This window comes from Staurois parvus, unplaced genomic scaffold (genome assembly GCF_062004578.1).
Source record: "Staurois parvus isolate SC_StPar_1 unplaced genomic scaffold, SC_StPar_1.0 ptg000694l, whole genome shotgun sequence".
Classification (NCBI taxonomy): domain Eukaryota; kingdom Metazoa; phylum Chordata; class Amphibia; order Anura; family Ranidae; genus Staurois; species Staurois parvus.
The window spans coordinates 7,222,698-7,250,209 of NW_028318490.1; the positions used below are offsets into that span (position 1 = coordinate 7,222,698).

The 27,512-nt window shown below is 38.2% G+C and overlaps 1 protein-coding gene across 1 annotated transcript in view; it reads right to left on the minus strand.

Annotated features, from left to right (window-relative positions):
• Positions 1-6,784: 6,784 nt before the first annotated feature.
• Positions 6,785-27,512, minus strand: part of LOC149446255 (galanin peptides-like) — a 33,994-nt gene continuing 13,266 nt past the window's right edge. The window contains exons 5-7 of the mRNA XM_089652774.1: positions 22,901-22,987; positions 19,998-20,075; positions 6,785-6,999 (exon numbers count right to left, since the gene is read on the minus strand). Of these exons, the coding sequence (XP_089508900.1) occupies positions 6,938-6,999; positions 19,998-20,075; positions 22,901-22,987 (227 nt within the window). The 3' untranslated portion in view covers positions 6,785-6,937. The remainder of the gene's footprint in view (positions 7,000-19,997; positions 20,076-22,900; positions 22,988-27,512) is intronic.

Below are 27,512 nucleotides of genomic sequence, written 5' to 3' on the forward strand. Positions count from 1 at the left end.
TTACCACTTGGTATTATACCAAAATAAGAGCCAAATTCATTCCGTCTGATACATCATTTATCCTTTCCAAAAGGATCATCTCTAAATGATCAAATCGATCCACAGTTGTTGCACTTTTAAGGAAGAAATATATAAGATAAGAAAATTTGGGAAAGCAGCATTACTTGCAAAAGCTGATATTAAGGCGACTTTCCGCCTGTTGCCAATAGCCTCTTTTAATTCTTTTGGAATATATTTTGAAGGAGAATATTATTATGACAAGTGTTTTCCTATGTGATGCTCTATTTCGTGTGCTTATTTTGAAAAATTTGCTACTTTTCTTCAATGGATTGTTTCTTTTGAAGCAGGATTTGAAGGCACATAGCATTACTTGGATGATTTCCTTTTTATAAGTCCAGCAGAATCATCTCTTTGTTCTTCCATGCTACAATTATTTAGCATGGACACGCAGCACTTGGGCGTACCTTTGGCCACAGAAAAAACAATTTTTCCATCTACAAAAATAGAATTTTTGTGCATAGTTATTGATACAGAACTTTTACAATTTCAATTGCCTTTGTCCAAAATAGATAAAATAAAATCTATTATTTCCTTGTTTTTGAGACGGAAAAAAGTGTTGTTAAAAGAGCTTCAGTCTTTAATGGGACGATTAGCATTTTCAACAAGAATTATGCCAGTTGGTAGGATATTTTCTCGACGCCTTCCATTAGCTATGTCAGGTCTTAAATCACCATTTTCTCATGTCAGATTAACTGCTGACTTAAAAGAGGACCAAATTTTTTAAATTTAGAGGCTAAATTTTTTTGACATTTACAATGGTAAGTCATTTTTTCAGGATGAATTTATAATTTCATCAGATTTGGAATTGTTCACAGATGCGGCAGGGTCATGTGGATTTGCTGCCATTTGGAAAACACATTGGCGCTGTAGAGAATGGCCTGCTAAATGAATTTACATGAAAGTGAATAAAAATATAGTATTATTAGTATTATCCCCTTTAGTAGTGGCATTAGAAATTTGGAGAGAGCACTTTGCTAATAAGAGGATTTTAATACACTCAGATAATAAAGGAGTCATTTACTCAGTTAATTGCTTATCATCCAAATCAACTTTTGTTATAAAATTACTGAGGCACTTAGTATATTTATGTTTACGTTGAAATATTTGGCTAAAAGCTAGATCTCGATTTCAGATATCAAGATTTCGGCAATTGCTGCCCAGTGCGGACAAGGAAGGTCCAGAACATCTATGGGACCTAATTTAGAAATCTTGATAGAATCTATAAAAAATTCAGTAGCACAGAGTACATGGGTTGATTATTCAGCCGCATGGGATAAATGGATAAAATTCTCCAAAGATTTTGGATTTCAGTTTGATTCTCCTTCTGAGGCAGGAATTTTGAGCTTTCTAGGTTCCTTAATGCACTTGAATTTTTCCTATAGCCTATATTTTTTTATAGTAAAAATATTGGCAGGAGTGTAATTTTTCTTTAAACTCCGAAATTTAGCCCCATGCAATTCATTCTTTTCAGTACAGCAGGCCCTTAAAGGTTACAAGAATTCACATAATTTCCCAGATACTAGAAGGCCAATTACAATTGATTTGTTAAAACATATTTGTAAAGCCACTTCATTTGTTTGTTTTTCCAAATTTGAAAGTGTATTCTTTGGAGCCATGCGAATTTCAGAATTATTACCTCACAATAAAAAGTCATCTGCTGGTTTAATGTATCATAATGTAATTCTTCTGGAGTCGGGGATACGTTTATTTATTCCCAATTCAAAAACAGACCAGTTTAAAAAAGGCACATGGATATCACTTTACTCATGTAGGGATGCTGAAATTTGCCACTTAGTTATCATAAAAAAATATTTATCTATTAGACCGACCTGTAATGGTCTTTTTCTCATTCATGAGGATTGTTCCCATCTTACGAGATATCAATTTGATTTTGTTTTTAAAGAGTGCATAAATAAGTTAAGGCTTCAACCATTTAGATTCACGTCACATTCATTTAGAATAGGAGCAGCAACTGAAGCCGCAAGATTGGGTTTGGACGAAACTATTATAAAAAGACTTGGCAGATGGGAGTCTCAATGTTTTAAGATTTATGTTAGACCTAATCTTTCTGTTTAATTTTAGGTGATAGAAGATATATATGGATCCTTGGACACTCTTTTTTTTATTGGGCTTATAAAAGAGCTGTACAACGTTGTTACACTGCTAATTTGTCCTTGGATCCGAAAAAATTCCAAGTTTATGGAAAGGAATACGAGGTCTTCATTGGTCTAATATTATCTTTCATCTTTCCAGGTTATTTGAAGTGTGGCCTGCTCCAGATATTTTAATCGTTCATCTTGGGGGAAATGATGTTGGTAATATAAATACTCTGGATCTAATGTTTATGATGAAGCGTGACTTACATCGCTTCAAATTATCATCTCCGAATACCACAATTATTTTCTCTGAGATAGTACCTCATCTTAAGTGGCTAATTTATCCAAAATTTAAAAATTTGGAAAAAATTAGACGTCGTTTGAACAAGTCTATGGAAAAGTTCATGCCTTTTTTAGGTGGCCTCTCCTATAGACATTTGGATTTAGAATTAGGCTTTAGGGGAATATACAGATCAGATGAAGTGTAATTAAGTGAAGTAGGTTTAGACATTTTTAATTTGGGATTGCAAAATAGCATTGAGATGACTTGAAATTTCAAGCCCGGCTGGTGAGGGACAGTTTTTATATTTATTCAGTTTGAGCTCGAGTCCTTAGCGACTGAGCTATTTGATTGTTACTTGATAAAAGAAGTATAAACTTGATTATTAATTATTTTAGTATTTGTTATTATTTATTTATTTAAACCAATAAAGTGCTGCGGCCAAAATTTTGCCATTAAAGATTGTGTGTGGCTATTTATTTAGATAGTTATATATTGGGTATTCGGGAGAGGGAGAAAAGGTGCGGCCTGCATTCCCATGCATTAAGAGGGCTCAATCATTTGGGCCCAATAACATGGGGAGGCGGCCGCCCCTCCCTCTTTTCATTTAAAAAAAAAATGAGATATGTATAAATATATATATAAAAGGTTACTGTGTCTTTAAATTTTAAAGAGAGTTTGGGCAGGAAAACAAGTAGCACCTGCCCTGGGAGAAAATTCCAGAAGGTCACATGACTAGTGGAAAGTTCTAGAAAGTGGGGCTCATTATATATAGGAGCTCCATCGGCGGGAGATTGCCAGCTGGTCCTTGTCAGTGCAACGAGCTCCCTCCCCCCTCCCCTTTTTGTCGTAGGGCACATTATGTGGTATTGTCACCCTTTACATTTAAAGGGGAGACTGTTGTTATATTTATTCAGTTTGAGCTTGAGTCCTTAACGACAGAGCTATTTGATTGCTATTTGATAAGAGAAGTATAAACTTGATTATTAATTAATTATTTATAGTATTTGTTATCATTTATTTATTTAAACCAATAAAGTGCAGCAGGCAAAATTTTGCCATTAAAGATTGTCTGTGTCTATTTATTTAGATAGTTATATATTGCGTATTCAGGAGAGGGAGAAAAGGTGCGGCCTGCATTCCCATGTCCACAGATCTTCCATTTGAACAGTGGGGAAAAAAGATTATTCTTGATGCATTTCGTGGGCTATGTTCACCACTTTCTTAGAAGAGTAACAGATTATGCATCTACTAGCATGGAAAAATGGCCGACCAGCACTTCCTATTTTTACATATTTATGGATCTCAGCTGTAGCTTGTTTTTATCATTGATGAATATCTATAAAAATTGTATGCAAAAAATTGGGAGTTTTAACGATAGTACTCCATGGTATCCTATTGTTTTCTTACACCACTCCTGAGGATAGTTTTGTATCTGTCATACTGTTAGGAGTGAAGAGATTTGAAAGAGGAGGTGGACCCTGGAATGACCTCATTTACTGGTTTAACTGCTTTTGATCTCTTGTCTTTGGAGATTATTGGGATCTGGTAAGCAGTTGGCACTTTTGGCTTTCTGGAGGTCTGTGAGCACTGCATGTGGAATTTTGCATTCAGAACATATGTAGTGTATTGCCCTGTGGGGCCGTAATTGTCCACTCGGAGTGTACTTTTTATTATTTTTTCCTTCTTTCTTCTTTTTTTTAATTATGCACTGGTACTGTATATATGTTTTTTTGCTTGCATTTGGTATTTTTGCATAACACATTTTTTGAGTATTTATATATTATGGTGTTAAATCGTTATTTTTGTTTTATCATTATTTTTGTTTATTAGCATAGGGGGTAATGCACCTTTTACGTAATGTTAGTTGTAATTTCCTGTATCTGGAACATTAAGTGCTGCATCTCCCTGGCACACTAAGCGCTTATAAATATTGTGTTTATATTTTAATTTTAAGCATGTATACTTTTTGTCCAAAAGATGGCAATCACTTCTATAGTCAGTGCTTTTGTTGGCTGGGGTTCCTCCTTGCCCTTATTGCGAATGTTTCATATAAGGCGCATGGGCTTGCATGGCCTCTGTGTCTCTGATGATGTCAGATTTGTAAAGGCACAACTGGTCACCATTTAAGAATCATATATGATGTTTTAATTCTGAACAGCACTTCCATACTGCACTTTGATTATTTTTAATTGGTTGTATTTATGTTATTAATTTATTATTACAGTTTGTATTACTGAACATTATTATTGCATTTCATTTTTATTTTTGGTTTTTAAATTGTGATTTATTGTTCAGCCATTTCATACTTTGGGGTACTTGGCACTAGCACCTTGTGTTTTTTCATGTTGACTTAACATAGTGTATCCTATATTTGGTGCAAGCAGCTATTCCCATTTTCACTGTTTACTATTGCAAATACCTCTACAGGGTGGTACGGGTGCACAAAATCACGTATATATACGTGATTTTGCAATTCTGGGTAGGGTGCGCGCTTGTGGCCTCAGCTGTCAATAACCGGTTCCCGGCTGGTGATTACTCGCCGACACCGGATGATCGAGTATCTATGATGGGGGAAAGACCTGTGTATAAACAACACAGATCTGTCCCGTCAGCTCCTGCATATGCATAGCAAAGACATACAAAGAAGTATGCTTACAGTGAAACACACACACCACCAACATAGTTAAACAGCGCACAGCACACAGTTAAGCCTTTTATCGGCCCAGATGTTAACCCCTTCATGCCTAGTGCCATTAGTACAATGTCAGTGCTTTTTTTTACTAGCACTGATCACTATTGGTGTCACTGGGGATGTCAGTGACACCAAGTCAGTTCCCTCCACTGTCAGAATGCCTGCTGCAGTCCCGCTATAAGTCGATGATCACTGTCATTACTAGCAAAAAAAAATAAAAATTCCAGTATGTATACCACCATTTGTAAATGCTATAACGTTCACGTAAATCAATTAATTTACAAGTATTGGGATTTTTTTAAGCAAAGACATGTAGCAGAATGCATTTTGGCTTAAATTTATGACAAAATTTGATTTTTTAAATTTTTTTACTGGATATGTTTAATAGCAAAAAGTCAAAAGTATTTTTTTGTTTATAGCGCAAAGGTGATCAAATACCACCAAAAGAAAGCTCTATTTGTGGGGAAAAAAGGACGTAAAATTCATTTGGGTGCAGCATTGCATGACCGCGCAATTGTCAGTTAAAGTAACGCAGTGCCTTATCGCAAAAAATGGCCTGGTCAGGAAGGGGGTAAATCCTCTGGAGGGCAAGTGGCTATTATTGGTTTGACCTTAACTGCATACACCTGGTATATATGAGGTATGCAATCACTTAAAGTGGAACTTGGGGTGTCTAGAGATCACATACATGTACTGGGTAATAGTATATACTTACCGGTATGTGCATTTATGTGTGTTAGGACAATATGTCGTCACATTTTTCAGATTTTTTTTTCTGGTTAAAAATGTCTTCCTTAAAAATGTCATATAGGACAACCATGGGTATTGCACATCAAAATGCCAGTTTTTGGAGATTGTACAGATGCTGAACTCTACTGTAGGTTCAGTGAAACAATGCACAACCATGCAATGTGACACATAGACTAAATGACACATTTGGTTTCACTGTTGGTTCACTTATATTTTTAGATTGTGGCACTCTAATGGATTGTATAGCTCCAGTTTGATTTCACTATTGTGTTTGTCCGTATATTTTGTCACTAGTTTTTATTCACACCTATATGTATGTTTTTATTCCTATGAAATGTGAGTAGCGCTACATCATTTATATGAATTTTAAAAGCAAAATATATTCTCATAAATCCTAGAGCTTTTTGAATATGTTTTTTTCTTTTATAAGATTTCTCAATATATCATTAGTGGAAACCAATCTCTGACATGTAAAAAGACTTTTAATGGTTTCATAGACTGTCACTGATTAAAAAGAAATGTTTTTCCAAGGCTCGTTTCACTGTTAGGATGCGCCATGGGTTTTATTAGATTTGGATTTTCTTTGATTCCTCCAAAGAGAAGCTGGGTCTTTATTTGCCTTGCTGTCATGGAGAGTTTTAGATATTTTCAGCATTTAAGGGAAACATAGTATTACAAGGTGTGCATTGAGTTTGAGGATCAGACATTGCTCTGTTTCATATTTTCTCTTTTCAGCATTTGTGGCTGAAATGGGCACATTGCACATCATCATGATTATAAATAGTTTTTTTTTTGCCAGGCTTAGATATATTTGTGTGGTTTTTGTTTTGCACATATACAAGAATAGGTCAGTCTAATTAGTTTAACTGTAAATAAATTATTGTATATGAAAAACATCAGACAGCAGCTGCTATTTTTTATTGTAGCTTAATTTTACTTAAGCAAAAATACACTGTAGTATTATTGGGATATATTTATAATTGAAATTGTATGAACATTAAGTGAAAACATTTATTGGATTTGGAATTATACAGTCAAATACAAAGGATTTTGTTTTCATGATTGGGTTGTTTCTTCTGAGGACATTGTTGAGGGCAAGGTATCCAGTGCTCCAGACTCTGAAAATAAAAATACATTTACGTTAAAGTGATTCTAAAGGCGTATACAATGACAAACATATCTATTAAGCACAATGACCAGTGCAGCGCCACAATATAAAGTGAAATCACAAAATATTTTGGAAATTATATATAAAAAATCATCTTCATTAGAGTACTTCCATCTTTCTGCAACCACCAAGTGCTCGAAAGCATATAAGTGCAATATTCCGCCACCAGATGTCTGCTCACCTCCAGCAATGTGACCTCACATAATATTATGCTTGGTCTAACTGCGCTTTTGGTTCCAAATTGGACACTGAGGATCCCGATCACACAGTGATGTGGTGGAGGGAGTTGTATTCGGGACAAGGTGTGAACCATAGCTGGAATTCATCAAGTTGATCTTCAGTGTCCGATGCTTTGGAGCACTTGGTGGTTGCAGAAGGATGGAAGTACTCTAATGAAGATGATTGGATTTTTTTATATATAATTCCCAATATATTTTGTGATTTCACTTTACATTGTAGCACTGCACTGGTCACTGTGTTTATTAGTTTTGCCTTATATGGGATAAGGGTTATGTGCAAGAGCAGCTATTTTTGGATTCTTAATTAATTGAATACATATAATTTACATTGACACTGAATTAATATTAGGAGGAGGGTAATTGTTATCCATAGAAGTGTGCAAGATTATATATTTTGGTTTATTGGTAACAAACATGTCTATACTTACCTGCTGTGTGGTTTTGCACAGAGCAGCCCTAATCCTCCTCTTCCCAGGTCCCCCACAGGCTCTCCTGGCCCCTTCCTCCTGTCGGGTGCCTCCACAGCAAGCAGCTTGCTATGGAGGCACCCACTACTCCATGTGCCCATTCACTCGGCCCTGTCCCCTCTCTCTTCTCATTGTCTCACTGGCTGTGATTGACAGCAGTGGGAGCCAATGGCTTCCACTTCTGTCTCATCCAATGAGGAGAGATAGTCCAGGGATAGTCGAGACTCCAGTGCACATCGCTGGATCAAGAGGGGGCTTAGGTAAGTATTTGGGGGGCTGGGGTGAATGCTGCACAGAATGCTGCATAGAATGTATGAAGGTAAAAAACCTTGTGCCTTTAGAACTATTTTATTTAGGATTAGTATTGACAATGTATTCATTAAATATACTGAACAAGGGGTAGAACATCAGACTTAAATGAATGAAGAAATATTTGGTGTGTTTGCTAAAATAAACTATATTCTTCATATGATCTTTATATAAAGTAAATCAAAAGTCATTTTTATTGATAATTCCATTGTATGGAATTATTTGAACACCTAAACCCGTGCTAACATTTTTTGTCCCTGTGTGCAATTGATAGATACAGTGTTTCCATTAACTGTCCTGGAGATACAACAGAAAACAAGAAGAAAGCTTTCCAAAGTGAGGAAAAACCTTTTTTGTTGATGCTGCAATAAGTGCCTCATTGGAAGATTTCTCCTCTATTCATGTTATGGTGACAACTGCAACTTTTTTGAATCTCTTTTACTTTATGCACCATTGGCAATAGTCACCAACTCCTGGTTTTCTTCAATGTCTTCTATACTCCAACATTTTGCAAAACTTTTACAGGTAAGTCTAAAATCCAATTTCTTAATTGTATAGTACAGGACACAGGCTCTTTAAGATCTTGATCTTAGGATGTCCCCAAGTAATACAACAAGCTACACAGCAAACAATGCCAACAGGACCAAACAAGGAATCAGGTTCCAAATTCACAGAGCAGTATAAAACACAAAGCAGCTGAAGCTGGCTTCAGCAAAGGCTTGAACATCCACCTGATAAAACTTCACACACACATGTGAATAAAGGACCAGATGACAGTCATGAAAATCTAAGAAACAGATGCCTGGTGCTGAAAATCCCAAGAAGCATTGACTGAATGGGTTGGGTGAGGCCTAACAGGAAAAGAAGGAGTCCCATCCTTCAAGACATAAACCTTAGTGATGACATGCCTAGTCCACCTAGAGATGGTGGAATGAGATGAATATTGGATGGAGGCCGTGGCAGAACGGTAAACTTGCACTGCATTTTCAAGATACCTCTCGGGATGCTTAAGAGCAGGGCACAGAGAGGGTAGAACAATGTCCTGATTAAAGAGGAAAAAGGAGCTTCACAGAGTCCAAGCAAAAGAACAGAGTATCCGGAGGAGGCCGGAGCCTGAACATAATGGCGCAGGAGAGCACGTTGTGAGTGCTCTCTGGCAACCTCCATAGTAGCCACCCCGAGAACCCTCATGGCACGGTGTGTGGAGCCCTACCTGTGTTAGGAGGTCCTCGGGTGGGAGATGTTGGTGTGGTGAGAGGGGCAGGAGAGGAAGTGGGCCCCGAGCTCCAGGAGATGATCCCCCGACAATCTGAGAAACAGCAGCGGGGTTGCCGGGGTGACGGAGCGACGCGGCGAGACCACGTGGTCAGCCACTAAGGAGCACTGGGAAGCGGAAAAGCCGGCCGACGTCCAGAGAGGAGAGGGAGATGCCGGTCTAATCCCTAACCCATCGTTCAGCAGAGGCAGCGGTCGGACATCTATCTGAGGACCACAAGAGAAGGAAGAATCCCCCTGGGACACATTCCGGGAGAGAGAAGCGGACAGCCGTAGACTAGGGCCAGCTCACAGGAGAATTTAATGAAGAAGGGTGAGTGAAGATGGCCCAGGTTAACAATAAACCTTAAATGTATAGTGTCTTGGACTGTGGGATGTGAATTTAAAAAGCCTGTAAAAGAGAGCAGGGGGATTCCCAGGGGGATTTAAGAGTGTGGAAGAAGATAAGAGGTTTTAGTGGCTCTAGAAGAGAAGAGGAAAGGAAGTGTTAACTGATAAAGAACAGACCAATACTGGCACCCTGATATATATCCTAAAGTCTCCCTCTGGGTTGGTTAAAGAGAATAAGCTACACAAAAGATATGAAGAATAAAAGCGCTAAAGGAAGCGGGCTTAAAGGGTCCCATACGGGTACGATTAAAAAATATACGTCCCAGAGGAATGCGACTCCAGAAAGGTCCCAAGGTGGAAGTAAAAAAGGGGAAATGGAAACTAGCCTGGAAAATAGCCCTAGATTATCGTTGGGCCTGAACAGTAGCAGCCAACAAATGTCAGAAAATATAGAGAGGAAGGACTTGGAAAATGATTTACAAGTACCGAATAAAAGAGAAATGGCAGAAATGTTTAAAAACCTGGAAAAAGCAAGAAATGACAACCATACGACAGGATTTGGGTCATTTGTTACTAAGAATGGAAGAAACAGAGGGAAAAGTTAAAAACCATACCCAAAACATCTCAGATTTAGAAAAAAAGACTACTACAATTGGGAACACTCAGAAAAAATTGCTGTATAAGATGGAAGTACAAGAAAACAGGGATAGGAGAAGCAACCTTAGGATATGTGGAATCCCAGAAATCTTTAAAGGAGGAGAACTGCGAGTTTGTAAAATGTTTAACTCCATTATGGACAGACCTGAAACAGAGTTAGTCAAATTGGATGTAGTCTATAGAACAGGAAAGTTTCACCAAGGAAATGAGAAGGAAAAACCAAGAGATACAATTGCTCAATTGCACAAGTATGAGGATAAGGAAGAGATTTGGAGAAGGACCAAAGGAAAAACAATCATTAAGTATGGAGAAATAAAAATTCAGATTTTTGTGGACTTATCGTCTGAGACTTTGTAGAGAAGGAGATCTTTGAAACCCCTGCTAGAGCAGATGAGAGAACGGAATGTACACTATAGATGGGGCAACCCAGCGTGTTTAATCGGATGGAAGAATGGTGTTACAGCTTATTTGAGATTTCCAGAGGATTTGAGAGACTTCTGTGATAGACTGGAATTACATAGAACAGTAATTATTGGGTGTGAAGAAGAGGGAGAAATAGGTGTCAGGGGAAAGGAGGATTGGCAGATTGTTAGAACGGGGAAGTAAGGAGGAGTAGAGGGGTGTTTGGTTCTTCCGTTTTTTTGGGGTTTTTTTCCTCTCTCTCTCCCCTCTCTACTTCTTCCTCTCTATGACGTTTCCTTGGGGATCCGTTTTTTTTTTTGTTTTATTTTTTCCTTTACGCACCGTGAAAATTAAAGATAATAGAAATAAACAGAGGGAGGGTAATTGGGGAGGTTGGAAGGAGGGAGTGCCGTTCATGGGCAGAGCTTAGCCCTAAGGTTTAAATCAATGGTGGGAATAGACCCACAAATGATTAATAGGCAAGTTAGAGGCCTAAAATGGGTTGGGTAGCAAAGGGGGGGGGGTATTGGGACAGGAGTGGGAAGGGAAAGTAGTAACATGGGAGGGTGGGTGGGGAGGTGAATGGGGAGGGGGTATTAAAGTTAACACTCTGTACAAGGAAGGGAATCACAAAGGAATTGAGGGTGGAAAAGAGGATATTGAGTGGGAAAAAAAAGATACAAGAAGTATGGAAGAATTAAGGTTTATAACATATAATGTAAATGGGTTGAATTGTCCTGGGAAAAGATTTAAGCTATTCAAGGAGTTGCAACCTAGAGTAGCTTCTGTGGTTTTTCAGCAGGAGACACATTTTGAGATTGAGTCAAATATTAAGTTGAATTCTAGAAATTATCCAATATGGTATTACGCAGATTCCCCAATTAAGAGAGAAAATGGAGTATCAATAGGGCTTGCAAAAAACATAAGGTTTGTGCTAGAAGAGAGAGAAATAGATCCTGAGGGGAGATTTTTGTTTTTGAAGGGTAGATTACAGGAAATTGAATGCACAATTGTGAATATTTATTGCCCAAATAACAGATTGGAGATATATTTGAAAGGTGTTTTGAGAAAATTGATGGCCTTCAAAAAGGGGTGCTTGATAATGGCAGGGGGCTTAAATTTTTGTATGGATCCACAAATGGATACAACCTCTTCTGCGCAGCGAGAGGGAGGTAGATCTCTGAGAATTTTGAAGAAGGTGATGCATGAGTGTCAACTGGTGGATATTTGGAGAATAATACATGGAAAAGAGAGAGACTATACCTTCTTCTCTAGTGCACATGAGATGTACTCGAGATTGGACTATATATTGGTTGATCATCAACTTATTCAGATGGTGGCTAAAGTAGAAATAAAGGCAATATCTCTCTCAGACCATGCCCCTGTTACATTGAAATTAGGGTGGGGGAGGTGGTTGACAGGTGGTACAGGATGGAAGTTAAATGAGGCTCTTCTCCTGGATCAGGAGATTGATCAGAAGATTAGGGAAGAGATTGAAAGATTCTTTCAGGAGAATGAAACAGGGGAAGTGTCGGTAGCTACAGTATGGGAGTCCCACAAGGCCTACATAAGAGGTATATTGATCACGTCCGGGGCAAAAAAGAAAAGGGAAAGAAGAGAGAAACTTACTGGGCTGTTAAAGGAAATATTTGACCTAGAGCAGATACATAAAAGTAGAATAACAAAAGAGATAAGGCAGAAGGTAATAATAAAGAAAGAAGAACTAGAGATACTGATGGAAGAGGAGAGGAGTCTTTAATAAAGTGGCATGCGAGAGGTATAGATGGGGAGACAGACCAGGAAAATATTTAATGAAAGCCTTGAGGAAAAAGAAAAACAGGAATTATATAGAAAAAATAAGAAACCCCAAGGGAGAAACGGTTTATTCTACTAAAGAGATCACTAAGGTGTTTAAGGAATATTATAGCAAGCTGTATAATATTAACTCCCAGGACTCAGTAAATAAAAGTGGAAATGCGAGCATAGAAAAAAGAAGGGTATATCTAAAAAACAATATTCAACATATAGCACTATCCTTTCACAGAATAGAATCCCCACCAAGTTACTAACACAATCCTTCCCCTGAAGTACAAATAACATCAAAAATATAGTAAACTTGATTACCCTCTAATCAGTATTAGTGTATGAACATAAAGTCCAAAACCCAAAAAATGAAACAAAAAAAACAAAAACCATCCAAAAGAAAAAACAAAAAAAAAAGTCCAAAATAAAGTCCCAAATTATTATTTCCAAATCTTTATCTGTGATATCTTAATTCTTCATATCTTCCAAAATCTTTGCGATATACTTCAAACCAGATCTTCATATACCTCAAAGAAAAGAACTCAACATGTGTAATATCTTCAAAGAAAGGGGTATATAAAAAACCGTGCCACACGTGTTTCATGCACATAAAAAATAAACGTGCCACCACAACCGTGAAAAAGGAAAATCCCTCAGCCTTAGGAGTCAATCCACTGCATACCACTAGAGGAAGTGCATAGTTACCCTCAGAATGGTGTCAAGGGTCTGAGTACTTCTTTCCAACCTTTAACTATTCCTTCAGCCTTTCCAGCCACTTCCCACAGACCTCATAAACAGACCATGGATCAGTATGTATCATAAAAACTTATAGCACTTTATTGTAGCAACTTACATTCAAATAAGATGACATCAGCTTCAACATCACAAACGATATGTTCACAATCCTGCCTCTCCTCATAAGTGTATAGATTCCACACTATCTCACGTCACTACGTCACCACGTCACGTGCCCCGGACACGTTTCGTCACATCCGGACTTTATCAACAGGGATCCCTGTTGATAAAGTCCGGATGTGACGAAACGCGTCCGGGGCACGTGACGTGGTGACGTAGTGACGCTCTTCCGGAAGTGCGGCGACGGCCATTTTTGATCCTGGTACATGCGGCTGTGGCTTCCTGGAATCCTCATGGGGCTTTGAGGTACTGGGGACTTACCACAGGCAATCGGTTCCCCCTCGGGAGTGAGATAGTGTGGAATCTATACACTTATGAGGAGAGGCAGGATTGTGAACATATCGTTTGTGATGTTGAAGCTGATGTCATCTTATTTGAATGTAAGTTGCTACAATAAAGTGCTATGTTTTTATAAAAGTTTTTATGATACATACTGATCCATGGTCTGTTTATGAGGTCTGTGGGAAGTGGCTGGAAAGGCTGAAGGAATAGTTAAAGGTTGGAAAGAAGTACTCAGACCCTTGATACCATTCTGAGGGTAACTATGCACTTCCTCTAGTGGTATGCAGTGGATTGACTCCTAAGGCTGAGGGATTTTCCTTTTTCACGGTTGTGGTGGCACGTTTATTTTTTATGTGCATGAAACACGTGTGGCACGGTTTTTTATATACCCCTTTCTTTGAAGATATTACACATGTTGAGTTCTTTTCTTTGAGGTATATGAAGATCTGGTTTGAAGTATATCGCAAAGATTTTGGAAGATATGAAGAATTAAGATATCACAGATAAAGATTTTGAAATAATAATTTGGGACTTTATTTTGGACTTTTTGTTTTTGTTTTTTCTTTTGGATGGTTTTTGTTTTTTTTGTTTAATTTTTTGGGTTTTGGACTTTATGTTCATACACTAATACTGATTAGAGGGTAATCAAGTTTACTATATTTTTGATATATCTAAAAAACGCAGGACTATCGAAATTAAGTGAAGATCAACTGAATTCCCTTGATTTAGAAATTACGCAGGAGGAAATAAAAATAGCATTAAAAAGTACCATGACGGGGAAAAGTCCAGGCCCAGATGGTTATACTGTGAGGTATTATAAAAAAATACAGTGAATTGTTAGTACCTAAATTGAAGAAATATATGAACGCCCTGGGTGGGGAGATGGAAATGAGACGAGAATCCTTACAGGTCCATGTGGTGCTTATTCAAAAGGAAGGGAAGAATGTTTATCAGTGCTCTAGCTATAGACCAATCTCACTCTTGAACATATACACTAAGTTATATGCAAAGGTTTTAGCAAATAGGTTGAAAGATTTAATGCCAGAATGGATACATGGGGACCAGGTGGGATTTGTACCAGGGAGGGTGGGCAGAGACAATGGGTTGAGAACTTTGTTGCTTATTCAGAAAGCTAGGAAGGGGAAAACCCCGGCAGTGGTGCTTTCAATCGACGCTGAAAAGGCATTCGATAGAGTAGATTGGAGCTTTATGATGGACACTCTGGAGACTCTGGGATTGGGAGTTAGAATGAGAGAGTGGATAGGAAAATTGTATAGAGAGGCCTCCGCGGTTATTTTGGTTAACGGAGAAATGTCAGAACCTATAGGGATGTCAAATGGAACAAGACAGGGATGCCCACTGTCCCCATTGTTGTATGTATTGTCTTTGGAACCCTTACTGTCAACAATTAGGAAAAATATGGACATAAAGGGAATACAGATAGGAGGAATTGAACATAAAGTGACTGCCTTTGCGGACGACCTGTTGTTCTATGTGGGAAACCCTAGGATAATACTCCCAAATTTAATGACGAGCTTAAAGGATTATGGGGAGCTATCAAATTTGAAAATCAACCCAACAAAAACTGAGATTTTAAATGTAAATCTTCCAAATAGTGAAAAAGAAAAGATACAAAAAGAATTCCCTTTTATATGGAAAGATAGAGAGATAAAATATTTAGGGGTTAAACTCACTGCTTCATATACGAACTTGTATAAGTTAAATTATATCTCACTCTTAAATGAGATTAAGGAGGAACTAAAGAAATTGGGAGGTGGTAACCCATCTTGGATAGGTTGCATAAATCTGATAAAAATGGTAATTGTACCTAAAATCCTATATAAATTTCAGATAATCCCAATTAAACTTCGGGAGGTTTTTTTTTAAGGTAATTAAAAAGATGTTAACAAGATACATATGGAAGAATAAAAAACCTAAAATATCTTATGATTTGTTGAGTAGAAATAAAGAGAAAGGTGGATTGGGAGTGCCAGATTTTAAGAGGTATTATAGAGCAGTAGTTCTAGCGAGAATTTACGACTGGAGACACAATCCAGAGGGGAAAAGTTGGGTCAAAATTGAAAATGAACTAAGCGGAGTTAATTTGAGTAAAACCATATGGGTACCAGCACAATATAGAGGGTTAAAAGATACCACGAGTGTTTATACATTAAATGTTTTAAGGGTTTGGGATAGACTGCACAAGCTTATGAAGTGGGATTTTAATTCACAATTAATGTCACTGAGGAACACGGAGTATTTCCCTCCAGGAAGGGAGGAGAATACAGGAAAATGGTTTAAAAAGGAGGACATTCAATTGAGAGATATTATGGAAGGGCAGGAATTGAGAACACTTAAGGACTTGGAAAAGGACAAAAGGGAACTTTTCATTAAGATAGATGAGTGGAGATATCACCAATTAAAACACTTTGTCTGGAGTTTTCCGAAACCTTTGAGTTTGAGAAAAGATTGGAATTTGTTTGAGAGGTTGTTGGAATCACGCAGAGATGGGAAACGGGGCACAGCAAAAATCTATAAGATTCTCACTGAATTAGACGCACACACAAAGCCAATGTACATAGCAAATTGGGAAAGGGATTTGGGGAAGGAGATAGATGAGGACAAACAGAGGAAGATATATAGACTAATGCACGAGAATGTAAGCATGAGAGAGGTAAATTATAAATGTTTAATAAGATGGCACCTTACACCGAATATTGAACACAAGATGAGTAGAGAGTGTTGGCAGGGGTGTGGAAAGATAGGCATGTTATATCACATATGGTGGGAGTGCCCAAAAATTCAAGGTTTTTGGAAGATAATAGTTCACTTAATTGGGATAATTACTGAGATAAAGATGGGATTGGATCCAGAGATGTGTCTATTACATAGTACAGAACTATCAGTGAACAAATATAAGGATTCGGGTATATGGTATTATTTAAATGTGGCAAAGGGTCTGATACCTAAGTTTTGGTATAGGTCAGAGGTGCCGAGCGAGGAGGACTGGGTGGAAACAGTGAATCAGATATGTAGGATGGAGAAACTGTATTACATGCAAGAAGACAAGATGGGGTTATATTATATGAGGTGGGGAAAATGGGAAGATTTTGTGCCCAAGGTGAAATAATGAAGCAGTAGAGTGGGATATGTGAAAGTGCCCCTTGCTTAGGGAGAGATATAGTGGAGAAATGCAGAGTGGGTGGTTTTGGGGGGGGGGGGGATTTAGATAGGTGGGGAGGGGGTATGGCAATAGTGACAGAAAGGGATATAATTGATGGTTTTGTATGTTATATGAGAGCGATGATGCTCCCCGTTAAGGATTAGCACCTTTGGAAAGCGGGGGGAGCGAGGGGAGGGGGTACCCAAATTTGACAGATACCCGCTCCCACTTCCACTGCGCTCACCTAGGCGATTGGAAGCGGAAGTTGTCCTCCCCCCTCCCTTCCTGTATTCTTCCTGACACGTGACAGGTCCCAGAAGACTACAGGACCATTCACAAAGCACAGCGCTACTCGCGCATGTGCAGTGCGTACCCGGCTGTGAAGCCGCAAGCTGTCACAGCCTGGTGCCCACACTGAAGATGCCGGCGCTGAGGGGACAAGATGGTTGGTCAACCCAGCCGGTGTGAGGACACTGCGGGATTGAAGGACAGGTAAGTGTCCATTTTTTAAAAGTCAGCAGCTACAGTTTTTGTAGCTGCTGACTCGTTTTTTTTTTTGTATTCCAACTGGACCTCCACTTTAAGGAGAGAGAGGCCATTCATTAGGAAACAAGCAAAAAACTGAGGATTGTTGGGCATGGGGAGGTTATATAGGCAGTTCTAAAAACTCTGTTTCCCAGTGTCCTCATCTGAAGGTGGCAGCATATAACTTAGACTTAACTGATTCCCAACCACGCTATAGCTGAAAGACAGCTACAGTGCGGTTGTCCAGTTCTGGGTCGGTGTCCATGGACGTCCTCCCAGAGTGCCCCCCCTGCGCGCCCCCAGCGGCGTGCACCCGACAATATCGGTGATCGCTGTGTTTTACGGACACTGCTGATCACGTGATGAGGTAAAAGGCCAATCACTGTGGCCTTTTACAATGTGATCAGCTGTGTCCAATGACACAGCAGATCACCGGGTAAATACAATTGTCGTGAGGAAAGTACTGCCGATAACTGGCAAATGTGACAGGGGAGATCTGCACTGATTATCAGTGCCCTGATTACACTGTTCAACAAATTTTTATTTTTTGCCAGTTTTGGAAACAAAAGGATACATTTCTTAATGAATTTCACATTCTGAGTTCAAATATAACAATGAAATTTGTCAATTGGCTCTAGTTTTTCTGTAAACGGAAAGTTTTCTACTATAGGCGTAATGACTACATAATGCACAATAATTATATAGATAGATGTCTTTCCACAAATATAAAGCAAGTGATATTGACTACATAACAAAGCCTAAATGGCATAATATATTGCATAGGATTACCAAGAAAAATTATAGCCATAAGCTAAGTTGAATCATTTTAATACTTAGGATTCTCACTAGTTTTGTCTTCAGTTTGTGTCGGTTTTGCTTCTCTTGGCTTTTCTCTTGTATTCGAGGAAAGGGCTATCTCTTACAACTGCACGTGACTACACGCTTCAGGTTCTTCCTCACTTGACTCAACCACAAAGGATTCTGGTGCTTTAGGAATTGGTAGCCCCTCTCCATGAGGAACTGGACGTATTGCCGATGGAATATTTGGATAGTGCACAGATAACTTTTTCTTCTTATTTAGCCCTTTTACAATTGGAGGCACCATACAAAAGTAACAATTACTAACATGATCTGTTGGCTCTCTCCAAATCATTGGCACAGCGAAAGGCATAGATGCCTTTTTTCCATTCAACCATTGCTCCAGTGCCGTCCCACAAGAATTGCAGCATATATGTGGTGCCCAGCTCTTGTCCTGGTCTCCTATCTTGCAGCCAAAATACAAGTTGTAGGCTTTCTTAATCATTCCTGTTATCCTCCTTTTTTGTGAGATAAAAGTTATTTCACCGCAGATATAGCAGAAATTATCTGCTTTATTCACACAAGTTCGAGGCATTACTGAGTAGCCTATATAAGCATAAAACGAAATGTAAAGACGCTGTCGAACTACAATCAGCTACAGATACTGCAGCTTTTATGCAGTGAAGTGATGCAATTAAAGGCTAATATTGCATCATCTCAGTATACATGCAATTTTCTATTGGTCACCAGTATCAATTGCGCAATATGCAGCTGAAGTTGCATCATAATTTTGAATGGCTTACGTCATTAGATGGGTGAATATATCATGGAAACTAGAGCCAATCAACATTTTTTAGGGTCATTTTCGTTTTCAGCACCCCAAAATTATGTAAGATTAGCTAATTTTATGCCCAAAACTTTTTACCTGTTGAACAGTGTTATCAGTGCTGCTCAGCAAAGCCACCCATCAGTGCCCAGCAGTGTCATCCATCAATGCCCAGCAGTGTCACCCAGCAGTGCCCAGAAATGCCACCCATCAATACCCAGCAGTGTCATCCAGCAGTGCTGCTCTTCAGTGCCCAGTAGTGCCACCTATTAGTGCCCAGCACTGCTGCCCATCAGTTTCGCCAGTCAGTGCTGTCTGTCAGTGCCTCCAGTCAGTGCCACCTATCAGTGCCCATCAGTGCCACCTATCAGTGCGCATCATTGCTGCATATCAGTGCCTCCTCATCAATGCCCACCAGTTCCTCCTCATCATTGCCCATCATTGCTACCTATCAGTGCTGCCTATTATTGCCCATCAGTGCTGTGTATCAGTGCAGCCTCATCAACGCACATCAGTGAAGGAGGAAAATTACCTGTTTGCAATATTTTATAATAGAAACAGACTTTTTTTTCACATTTTTTGCTCTTTTTTTGCTTATAGTGCAAAAAATAAAACCCCAGTTGCGTTTAAATGCCACCAAAAGAAATCTCTATTTGTGTGGAAAAAATAGGATAAAAATGTAGTATGGGTACAGTGTTCCATGACCGCGAAATTGTCATTCAAAGTGAAACAGCAAAGTGCAAATTGGCCTGGGCAGGAAGAGGTGAAAGTGCCCGGTAGGCAAGTGGTTAAAAAAGCCTGTGTCCTGTACTGTACTATTCAGAAACCATATTTTAACTTCGAATGTCACATCTTTATTTTTGTGAGTTACAACATCTGGATACATGAATGGACACAGCCATGTACTATTGATCAAAACGTCCTTTGACCTTTAGGTAACCAATATAAAAGTCTTACCTTTAAGATGTAAATATGTTAAAAATTCAACCAGTGTGCGCAGGACATTATCGTCTGACAAAGTTCTATAAAAATTTCCTAGGAAGACACAGATGTAAAGCATGAAAAGTTTAGTCATTATGATGTATTGTCTACAGATCATTTCAAATATAGCTTGTCCTGCTTTTTCTGATGATTATTTAAGCAAATGATAAACTCAACTGTAAAGTACTGTTTGTTAAATCCTAATGTCTTGTTCCAGCTGGTGTTTGATGTAATGGCTTGCATTTTATGCTTTGTGTTTGCAAATACAGCTATGGAAATACAATGTAATGTAAGTGTAACTGAACTAAACTTGTAGCTCAACTTTAATATATCAACCTCATTTTTTAAAAGGCAGACTAGAGTGAGAGATGTGACATAGAAAGCAACAGTAGGAAAGAGTGGTGTCATGTGCCTCATTGTACAGCAAGGCAGAGGTACGTAAAACACAAGGCTGGCTTGACAGAATTACAGATGCTTTACCAGCTAATAACCAGAAACACAAATCTATTGGCAGACAAAACAGCCAGTCTTGTATCTTTGTATTTAGTTGTACACCTGGATTTCAGTTGAGGCTTTTTATTGCGAATTAGAAAATGTCAACTAGCAATTACATGATTAGTTGTATGAAAATAATATTTTTATCCTCTTCAAGAAAGGTCAAGTTGATGTTAAATATCCCAGTCATTTAATTATCTAGTCATGTTTAAGCAGCAGTCATTTACAGTCATTATCATGGCTCCAGAAGTATAAGTTTTTTTTTTTTGCAAGCACTACAATAGTACATTATTTTAAAGAGCATAGTTGGAATGAATATTAATTTTATTATATACATCAGAATCAAGCTGTTCAAAAATATTTGCTAAAAAATTAGATCTTATGACTTATAGGTTTCGCGACCGTTTTTTTGACTGGATGACTATTTACACATTGACTTCACAGCAAATCTAAAATTAAAGAGAACCGCTATTTTGTCATGATAATCAGTAACTATGGAAACACAGGCCCTAGGCTACATTTTATAAAAGACTCAAGCTGGCAATCGATGGTTCGAATCTCGGCCAGTACAGCAGGGACTGGCTGAGATTCGAACGATCTCTAGTCAACGTTGATTGTACCCAATTTGATTGTTGTATGACTTGGGTACAATCAGCCAGTTGGATTTTTCATGTGATTATTACCAGAGGCTATTGCCACTACCAATAATTATTGTGTTCTTCTGGCCGGGGTGGCTTTCTGCGCCCCCTTCCTCCCCCAACAGGGGAACACAATAGCTCCCCAGGAGGGATTTCCCCACCAACACTGTGTTGATGGAGGAATTGAACGATCTTCTTTCCTGCAACCAGTGGTTGCATCATAATTTGCATCATCTATGACTTGCCTTAAAATGTATGTAAACTCTAACAACAAATTTATCTTATGTGTTCTTTTTAAATGTACCAATGGAAGCATTTTTATATTGGTTTGATAAATGCAAAACAACTGTTAATCTTATAAGAGAGTCATTGGTTCGGATCCCAACCACAGCACCACCTGCCTGGAGTTGGCATGTTCTCCCTGTGCCTGTGTGGGTTTCGTCTGGGTACTCCAGTTTCCTCCCACACTCCAAAGACATGCTGGTAGGTTAATTGGATCCTGTCTAAATTAGCCATAGTATGTGTATGTATGAATGTAAGTTAGGGACCTTAGATTGTACGCCCCTTGTAAAAGTGCTGCATATATTGACGGCGCTATATAAGTACCTGTAATAAGTAAAAATAAATAAATAAAATTCAGATCTGTCTTGTGTTCTGTGCAAACGTCATGTGTTATCTCAAGCAATCCTCCTAGTTCTTATCTTGGACTATCTTGGAATAATTAGCTTTTATGTTGTAGAGATCTTTGAGTGGGAGTGGATGAGTAGTTTAGCAATAGACACTGGGCAGAGCTGACACCACTCAATCCATAAAATCATCGCCATCAGCTATTTTATACTTTGAAAGTCAAATTACTTTTTAAGTACAGACAGTACAAGATGCCTGCTATTACTGTTTCTATCCAGAAACCCTGTACACTATTCTGACTGCTGGACTAGAAATGTCAACTGCCATGAAAATGGTAATGTTACATTGTTAAGCTGGCCATACACTGTTGGAATTCCTGCTTCCTGATGAATCAGCCAAAATTTGTTTAGTGGGTAGTCCTGTTGGCCCCTCATAACTGATGTCCTTCAAATGAAAAATTGATGGAGCCGTGCGAAAAATTGTCAGCCAACAGCCGGGGGATTTGTCTACCCGTGCTGTATAGTGTGGATGGAGCAATTTGTTAGATTTTGTTTTATTCAGCCAGGAGGCTGCATGAAAAAAATTTGATAGTGTATGACCACTTTTACTGTCTGATCACAGAGGGGAAGGAAACGGCTTTTTCTGTTTGCGGGACAGTGACGTCATCTCAGCCTAGGTGAAATCACATCACTGGAGCTCAATAACAGCGCTGCAAAGGTAAAAGGTACATTTTAAAAAAAAAACTTATACTGTTCTTGTATATTGTGGCATGTTAGGAATTGATTCTTGCAGATTTCCAGTGTACTGAAAGCTCAGTTTTAACCTTCAAAAATGTAAAAAGGGTCAACATGTTAACTTTAATATAAAGGATTAAAGAGTGCTGGCTTGCACTAACCTATTTCAACCACTCAGAAATTATTTTCAGACGTTTTATGTTTTCTTAATTTACATCTGGTTGCTTTGGATTACTGATATGGCAATATGGTTATTAGGCTTGTTTATACATGTTTTAATAATCAAAAAATGCAAGAGTAATAAATTCAGAGATATGTTAATTCTCCATTTATATAAATGTTCAGCAGATGTGCCCAATACATTTATAATTACTGTAAATATTACCTGACTTTATATCCTCTTCTGGCTGTAGCTCACGTTTTCCAGCTATTCCATGTTTGTCATTAAATGATCTATGATTATCTATTGCATCTGGTAAATGAAATTAATAGGAGAGATTATGTTATTTGCCTTCCGCGCAGCTTAGTAGAAAACAGTGTTCTGTGATAAGGATGTGGGACAATTACTGTAATGATTCTGATAATAAAACATGCATTGTATAGAAGATTCTAGAATTAAGAAATAATAGATGAAAGTATCATAAATGAACTTGTAAAAGGTGCATTGCATATTTGGGGATAAAACAAAAGGTTCTTCAGATGAGCAATATAAAGTACATGATGTGTTATGTGAATAAAATGAAACTTGTAGAGAACAGTGATCTGTGATATACTAAAACATATGTGTAGTTTTTATGCCTTTACATTTGTGTGTAATATTTGAATTCTTATGAACAGCTGAACTAAATTAACCATCACGTTTGAATGTATAAAAAAAATCTAAACTGTTGTGGGCTGTGGGTATTCTTTTTATATACTGTAGTATATGAGGCTGATTTTTTAAAACTGGAGAGTGAAAAATCTGGTGCAGCTGGGCATGGTAGCCAATCAGCTTCTAACTTCAGCTTGTTCTATTAAGCTTTAACAAAGAAAAAAAAACAAACAAACTGGAAGCTGATTGGTTTCTATTGCAGAGTTGCACCAGATTTTTCACTATCCAGTTTTGGTAAATCAACCCCTATGTGTCTAATTACCTTGTAAAATAAAATTCCCAAGTAATTTTTTAAAGTACAACCAAATTAGGTAGAACATAGATTTTATACGAGTAACTCAAAGTGTTCAGTTTAACCCCAACCTCCCTTCCCACTGTGGATGCAGGGAGCTCCTATGCTGCGTTATTGTATTCTGAAAGCGGGGACTCCTCCCCTGAAAGAATACACTGATCAGTGCTGCAGCTACTGGCTGCTCAATTGCTGATTTTCCAGCAGGACCGTTTATCAGAAACCTGTCTAACAACAGACTTCTGTTAAAAAGAGAGGGTAACACATGGATCAAAATATAACCGGTACCTGATGAACCAGCTGATTTTTAGTCTGTGTGTACCCAGCTTAACCAGCAATTTAAACAATGACTCAAAGAGATTGACTAGAACTAGAGAGTGCAAAATCTGGTGCAGCTGTGCATGGTAGCCAATCAGCTTTTAACATCAGCTTGTTCGATTAAATTTTGACAAAAAAATCTGGAAGCTGATTGGTTTCTATGCAGAGCTGCACCAGATTTCGCCTCTTAAGTTTAATAAATCAACCCCAAAGCCGTGTATATCAATGTGTTCTTCCTAGGAAATTGAGTTATTTTCCCACAGCTACCAATCAGGTCCAAACGTTTAGGGCAAGTCTTATGCTGATTTGTGGCTGAGAAGAAATGAATGAATAATTATATAGTTATTTGGGTTGAAAAAAGACATTATCCAGTGTCAATCTAGTTCAACCAATAAAAAAATAAACAGAATAAAAAAATAGAAAACCTCCATAACACAGAACCCTATATCCACAGTTGATTCAGAGGAAGGCAAAAATTAAATAATTAAAGTGTTACTAAACCCCGGACTTTGCATTCACTATATCTGGTCTCCCACAGTACACAGACCATGGAAGTGCAATTATTTTAGTAAATATAAACTGCTAAATACCTTTTCTTAACAGCAGTTAGAGCAATCTTGTGACTTCTATCTGTGTCCAGCCCACCACTAGCTAAAGCTTGTAGGAGGAGTTTTCTTTCTGCTTTAGGAGGATGGAAATCCCCTGACCTCTGTCTGGACAGTGCCGATTGGCCCTGTGATGATCACATGCACTCTCCCAAGGGGGAAAAAAACCCCTCTCTAGCAATACACACCAAACTGAGCATGTGCATGCCTATGGTTTCAGTCTGGAATTAAGAGGTGGTCACTTGAAAAAGGGGAGGCACGGAGAAAAAAGGATCAAACAGCATTTTTACACAATGCAGAGGATTAACCCCATAGGTTCCACATTGAGTATAACAAGCATGCTTTACTGCATATACAGACTGATTTTACTGTTGTGGGTTTAGTAACACTTTAAAAGCCTAAAAACAACATGTTGATGAGCAGGGACCGTTTTAAACACACACACACACATATATATATATATATATATATATATATATATATAAATCCTGGTTATTAGAAAGCCCTTTCAAACCAGAGAGTTTGCAACTGCTGAGGTTCAGTAATATAATTATGTAATCCAAAGGCAATAGGCAGCTTAAGCTGCCCTTAGCACTGGTGCTATGGCTAGAACATCTCTCTATAGCGGGACTCAATAACCACAAGATGTGCACCTAGCATAGAAATCTGCCTAACTCCACCCAACCTCACCGCTTAGCCAATGAAATACCAGTCTTTATAGACCACCTTAACACTTTAAAAAATGATTACTAAATAGCTTTGTTACTATTATTTCCCCATGCAACTCCTACAGTCCTACATGTGTCTGCTTCCATTATACAATTAGAGATGACCGTGTTTCCTCTAGATAAACCCTTAGGTCACCCATACTACAACTCACTACTGCAGTTTGCGAAGCGGTGAGGTGGAGCTGTAGGAAGTGCATAAAAGGAAGCCAACATCCTTTTAATTGCTGATCAAGCCAATTTCGTCAGGACAGGTCTCTTGTAAGTCTAACTCCAGCCAAAAGTTTTGGTGTTAGTTCTTTGTAGGGCAGGAAAGGACTGGGACTGTCCGTTTCAATACTGTCTGTGTCTCTGTTAGGGAACATTTCAAATATGACAGAAAAATGTTCCTTGTGTCCCCACAGAGGATGTTTTTCTTTTCTTCCTGTTCTATCTGACAACCATAACTAGAAAAGGAAGTCATGGGAGATCCGCATATGTATACAGGCAGGAAGTCATGGAAAAAATCACCCAAATGAAAGCCTAGGCAACAATAAAAAAAGCTTTATTATAAAAACAGTAAGATCTCATGCACAAGTGTGCATTTGCCCACATGGGGTAAAAAATCAGGCATATTTTAGTGCCCCGGAGCCCCTATGCACAACTGCCCATAGACATGAAATAATGGAGGCCACTTTATGCAAGTTGTGGAACCTAGTTACATACAGCCACCTCCAACCATTCATAAGTTTGCACAACAGCCCGTAGACATGAAAGGATGAAGGCCACTTTATGCTAGCAGTGGCGTATAGTTGCGTACAGCCACCTTCACCCATTCATATCATTGGGGGGTTGTGCACAGCACCATGGGCTCCCAGGCATTAAATTATGGATGTTTGTTTATGCTGTGCAAGCAGATTTGCCAATGTGCATGAGCCCTAATTCTGGTTGAAAGGCTAAAATGTCTATGGCAAATCTTAGCAACTCACAACAGTACAACGTTAATTGTTCTATGAGAAAAAAAAAAGTTGGGGAGATAAAACTGAATTCATTAATTTTATGAATGAATGAATGCATGAATTAATGAATGTATAAATGAATTTCTAAACCCAGTGATACCTGGTTAAAATTTGTTTCTATTTTATCATTTTCTTTACCATGCATTTTAAATATTTTATAATCAGTTTGTTATTTCAGTTTATGTGTTTAGTGGTGTTTAATTCTAATTTAAAGTCTGTTTAACAAAAGGAAGCAGTGTCTGCCCTCACCTAACCTACTTACATTCCCCAGGTGACTCTTCTCTCCCCATTTCAATGGGAATTTCCTTAACCAGTACAAGCTGATCAATACGACCTGAAATAAGAGATGGCGGCCATTAGCCATTCTAACCAAGCTGGCATCTGGCAGAAACAGACCATCATTATGCCACTTTGATCTATTTAATGAAAATGAGCTCACAGAATCACTGCAGAAGATTAAATTCTCTTAGAATTCATTGCAGAAAATGGCACAAGCCTATAAATCACACAGTTAAATCATATACTGAATCATTTGGAGAAAACAGCTTCTGTGCTTGAAAATCTGATACTAAACAGGTTTTTTTTATTTGAGTATAGCAACATATCAATGTGCATATTAGGAGAGGTGTAGAAAAAGGAGCTGTTTTCCATACTGTGCTTAAGCTTTATCAAAAATGGGTGGGAAACCTTATCCTGAATTATAGGGAATGTGATATACGAAGGGCAGTCCATGAAAAATATATGTATGGAAAACTTTCCATATATTCATTTAGGGGAAATTATATGTGTTTTCCTACAAAAATACCTTCTAGTCTAATTTTTATTAGCAGTTTAACTTTCAGATTCCTGGGGTGGTTTCAATTATTGACAAATCTGCAAGATTTTGCAGATTAGTTTGTATTTGTTTTGAGTAAGTCTTAAAGTGTCCTCATTTTAGATTTTAAGCCTTGACCACATGTACTTCAATTTGTATAAGAGCAATGTGTGCAGCAAGCTGCTGTCCAGTAAAAACGAAGCGTTTTTAATGCATCCCTCCAGCCACAAGTGTTAACAGGTCCTAAAGGCTTCAACAAATCTTGCCAGAAGCTCTGAAAATGCTTTGTAAAAGCATGCTGTACACACAGCTCTATATAAAGAAGAACTTAAGGAAAACCATACTTAGAGAAACACAAAGGTTGCCTTTGCTCAGTA